Consider the following 4,917-nt stretch of genomic DNA (forward strand, 5'->3'; position numbering starts at 1 on the left):
AGTAGATATGTTTGTAATATATTCATTGGCGAGTGAGTTTCCGGAATGATTTATAAATCATAGGCTCTCACACTTAATTTGATATATTTAAGTTGTAAAGTCCAATAACAAAACTTAATTTTTGGGTTTGGGCTGTTAAAGTATTCGAACCTTGAAACAGTTCAGATGTTTTATACTGATTTGGGGCACACACGGTGATGGGACAAAGCCCAAGAAAACTTAAATTTGAAAAAAAATAAGATAGTAACACCCAAACAATGGGAGCCACGGTTATGAGACGCGAAGCATGAATAGAGATAACTAGAAATCAAATTTAAGGGACGCCATCAGTTGATTAATTCATCTCTTATATTATAAATATTTTGCCACTGTTTGATTCATCCAAGACCTACTTTATTTTATGTTCTGTGTACTTGAATCAAGCACAGATTCACCGTAAATGCTAGCTTGGCTCATATTATTGCCGAGATAATGGTCCATTATCTCGAGTCTTAAAACTACCAAATTTAAAATATCATTTTCATTTTTTTTTAAAAATGTTCAAAACACTAGTCTAATCGATTTGACTCACTCACAAAGGCTGTTGCCAACCAAACCCAGGTGAGTTCCCGCCATTTCTAACTGCCTAACCGATTGTTGACCGAGCTTGACCGCACGTGACAAAGCATGCTGGCTCAGCGGCCTGTTGGCTAGCGAGCAAAATGCGCTAAGCATTAGTGATAAAAAAATTGTACACTTTGTATTCAGCTTCATATAGGATTGATGGTTCAGTTTCAATCAAATGCACAGAAAAAGATCGACTCAATTGAGAGTTTAACGGTTGTAAAGCAATCCATCGTGTGTGCACTGTAGCACCTAATAAAAGGCCAATAAGATTCCTGATAACAGAAATGGGACTTCTCATAAATGAATCTTGAATCTCCGAGTTGCTATATTTCTTGAACATCGAAGAAACCTCCTTCAAAACCCTCACTCTTTCTGAGTAAAAGAAAATTGAAAGAAATGAGTTCAACAAGGAGAACGAGAAGGAGAGCGGCCGCAGAACAGCAACAACAAGGAGAAGGAGAAGAACAGCAGCCACAGAACATTGCACCCTCTCAAGAACAGACAAAAGAAGAAGAAGGAGGAGAAAACAAGCAAGAGCAAGTGGGTGCTAAAGATGATAGAATTGCAAGGGATGTTACAGTGCAACAATATCATGATATCTTGTCCGAAGATATCAATCTTCTGAAGGGACTCTCTAAGGCCATTCGTAACTACTGTGGTGGACGAAGTGATGTTCGATTTGAAAAGTTGATAGTCGATTACTGTGAAATTGTTGATTCTCCATCAAGTGATTTTAAGGGTTTAGGGAAAAGACTGTGCAAGTTGCAGAAGGATTGTAAGTTGACGGATCCTGTGGAGGATATGATGAAAGATAAGGTGAATCTTGGTGGTGGGTTTTTGGATGAACAACTTCTGGTGGTGATGGACAAGGATAAAGCAAAGAAAGACATCCTGGTGGCGATGAGACTTCTCTGGAACAAGATAAATTCATTTGAAGATTCAACTCAACGACAGCCAGTGACTGTTGCACCCTCTGTAGAAGAGTCTAAAGAAAAAGAAGAAGAAGAAAAGCAAGTGTGTACCAAGATTGCAGAAACTGATCAAGTAGCAAAAGAAGTTGGTGATGGGTTTGGTGGCAATCTTGGCGGTACTAATGAAGATGCAAGAGATGGAGATGAAGAAGAAGAGCCAAAGAACATTCATGAACAATCTCAAGAAGAGTCCAAAGATGAAGAAGAAGAAAACTATCAAGTTTTTGATGGGTTTGTCGGCAATCTTGATGGTGCCGATGAAGAAGCAAGAGATAAGGGTTCTTTGGAGTTGGACCAGACAATTTCGAATATAAAAGATCTGCCTTCTCTTGATGAAGGTTTCCGTACTGATGATTTGGATGAGTATCTACAGAAATTGAAGGAAGAGCAGGAGAATGAAGCGAAGAAGCAGCGGAGGATGTAGTGAAAGCAGAAAAGGTATCTGGCTATGGACTACTCATTGTAGCAAGTTAAATACTTTTTGATGTGGGCTTTAAATGTCTCTGCAGTTTTTAGTACAGTTTAGTTATTTTGTCAGAACTTTTGTTGATGATCAAATTGTTCCTTCTATTCATTCATCAGTGTAATGAGTGAGCTTGTGATCATCATGGCTCTGTTTTGAACTTCAGTTTGAAGAGCTAGCTAGCAGTCTTGTAGATGTTTCAGAAGTTGTGTACGTTCTTTTTGGTTCCTTTAAACATCTAATAAACTTTCAGATAGCATATGCTATTGCTGATGCAGATTATGGTGACTAATTTGGTTGTGATTTACTGATTCCTGTTAGTTCTTTATTTTCTCTGTCACAATATTTTGATTAAGTTTCTGGTATAATTGCTACTTTTAGTTGCTTCTTCTCCCTAATTAACACCTTCCCAATGTACAATAACCTCATTTGGAATACAAGAGATGAAGGGTATAATGTCGGTTCTGTTTTTATAGTTCTGTTTTTGGGTAACGTTGGCATAGCAAGGAAAAGTAGGAGAAACATTAGGATTGAGTTTACTTGTTTCGTACGGTATCAGAAGTTTTAATGATGATCAAATTGTTGCTTCTATATAGTCATAGTCATGGTTCTGTTTGGACTTCAATTTGAAATGTAAAATTGTAGTCCTTTCAGAATGTAACTGTAAATTCATTTTTACGCTGAAACTGTTCAGCTTTTAGATGCAAATTAAATGAAGATTTACTGTTCAAAGGTATGAAAAACTATATTAGACTAATTGCAATTCTACTCAATAAGCCAAATAACCCTCATTAGGCTAAAATACTAACATAACAATACCAGTCAAACAATAAAACTAAGTACCACAAATAGGACTAAAATTAGAAAACATACACCACTTTGTAATAGCTCTTAGTCCTACATACATCACTCGAGTGGAAGGCATTTTCTATGGAGAAGGATAAGATGAAAGATGTGGGGAAGGCCTTTGCTAAGTTGGAAGATAAGAAGATGAAAGGCCAGGTGAAGGCCTTTGCTGAGGAGGAGGACAAAAAGAAGATGCAAGATGAGGTGAATCTTGGTGGGTTTTTAGATAGAATGATCCCAGTAAAAGAGGACACAATTTGGTGCACTCAGGATGAAGAACTCGATTTCGTGAGAGATATATTGGGTCATCCTCAGCCGAAATCGGAGGAAGAGAGGAAGGATGACTCAAGGAGCAGAGTGAGATCATAATGGTGATTAGGCTTCTCTACTACCACTGTATATCTATATCAGTCTTTGTAGTTGTTTTAGAAATTTCAAGTTTCATATGTTCTTTTGGTTCCTAGACTTGGTTGTGATCCCTTTTACCTGTTTATTTTCTTTGTTACAATCTTTAACCAAATTCTTCATCAAGTTCGAAATTTTATCTATATTAAAGAACAAAAACTTGGTCATCAATAATTTTTGTCAGTGATTCATTCAAGTTAAGATGATAAATATTGGGTGAGTGATAGGCGGGAGCTGGCATTGGGGGACAAAACGCAAGACACTAGTGGTGCATACTGTTGCTGCTTATCACAAGATTTAATAATTATCTATTCACCAGTGTAACAACTGAGCTATATAGTGATGATCATGCATGGCTCTGTTTTGGACTTCAATTTGAAGAGACATCAATTTCATTTTTAGTGGTGATAAGACCAGAAACTGCATGTCTTTAACTATTTGGTTCCTTGAACATCTCATAAATTATGGTTTCAATTTGGTTGCGGTTCCTTTTAGTAACTTTTGTAGTTGACTCGTTTACGTGCATGAATCATTTTATCATATATATATAGAAATGTTCCAGTCAGAAATTTTAAAGTATGAGAAACTTTTAAAATCACATAATTTCGGTTAAGACATGGAACTTGGTGCAAAAACTCTCACCGAGCTCCAACAAATATCCTCGCCAATCAAAATCTTCACGTCAAAATATGCAAAATGGGCAACTGAATTCAATATCCAGTTTCTCCATTCCCTTCATTTTCTTAACAGTCACAGGCTTTGCCCTCCTTGATTTCCTCTTCCCCATCATTGAAAATTTGGCCTCAAGAGAGAGAATTTGACTAATTTAGAAACTTTCAATAAATAATTTAGATATATAATAAAAGTATATTAATTTATCAATAATATTAATCTATTTTTTTGGAAACAACATAAAATCTATTTAATATGCAATAAATAATTTAATTTAACAATAATAATATGACCAAATAGCAATGTAAAAAATTTCATAATAATCAACTATCGTTAATAGGAAAATCAAGATTTGTCAACTCACCTTGGTCTGATTTAGATGCTTTTGAGCAGTCCAAGGATTTTAGACCAAAAAATGATGATACAAGAAATTTAAGGCCACAAGATGATAGTAGGGGTGGACATGGGTTGGGTTGGATAGGGTTTGTGAAAATCCAACTCAACTCATTATTGAATGGAATGAGATAAAATTTACCCAACCCAATTAACTAAACATGTTCAACCTAATCCGACCTAATCCTTAAATCATCGGGTTGGGTTGGATTGGGTTAAAGATTTGAAGAACAAAACAAAGTTAAAAATTAAATAAAAAAATGATATGAAACTTAAAATGGAATTTATTGAAATAAAATATAAATATATTATAACATAAAAATTCTATTTATGGTCTAGTATTCGATACATAAAACTAAAAGAATATAGGATGAATAAATTAGAGATTTGAGGTTTGAGGGAGTAATTTTAATTTTGGAATAAAATTTTAGTGTAGTAGATCCAAAAATGAAATAGTTTCTTTTATAAAATATAAAAAGAAGATAAAAAATAGATTTGCCTTTTAGATTTTTGGGGTTTTACAATTAAGAGTTGTCTTATTATTGTTGTTGTTGTTATTAT

The 4,917-nt window shown here is 34.9% G+C and overlaps 1 protein-coding gene across 1 annotated transcript; it reads left to right on the forward strand.

Moving 5' to 3' along the window:
• Positions 1–1,002: 1,002 nt before the first annotated feature.
• On the forward strand, positions 1,003–2,001 carry LOC112098910 (glutamic acid-rich protein-like). The gene has a single exon (XM_024185591.1). The coding sequence runs from the start codon at positions 1,003–1,005 to the stop codon at positions 1,999–2,001; it is 999 nt and encodes a 332-aa protein (XP_024041359.1).
• The last annotated feature ends 2,916 nt before the right edge of the window (positions 2,002–4,917 follow it).

Source organism: Citrus clementina, unplaced genomic scaffold, assembly GCF_000493195.1.
Source record: "Citrus clementina cultivar Clemenules unplaced genomic scaffold, Citrus_clementina_v1.0 scaffold_4, whole genome shotgun sequence".
Taxonomy (NCBI): Eukaryota; Viridiplantae; Streptophyta; class Magnoliopsida; order Sapindales; family Rutaceae; genus Citrus; species Citrus x clementina.

Excerpts from the sequence above, each read along its gene's own strand:
- LOC112098910 (XM_024185591.1), top strand. The coding sequence starts at position 1,003 with ATGAGTTCAACAAGGAGAACGAGAAGGAGAGCGGCCGCAGAACAGCAA.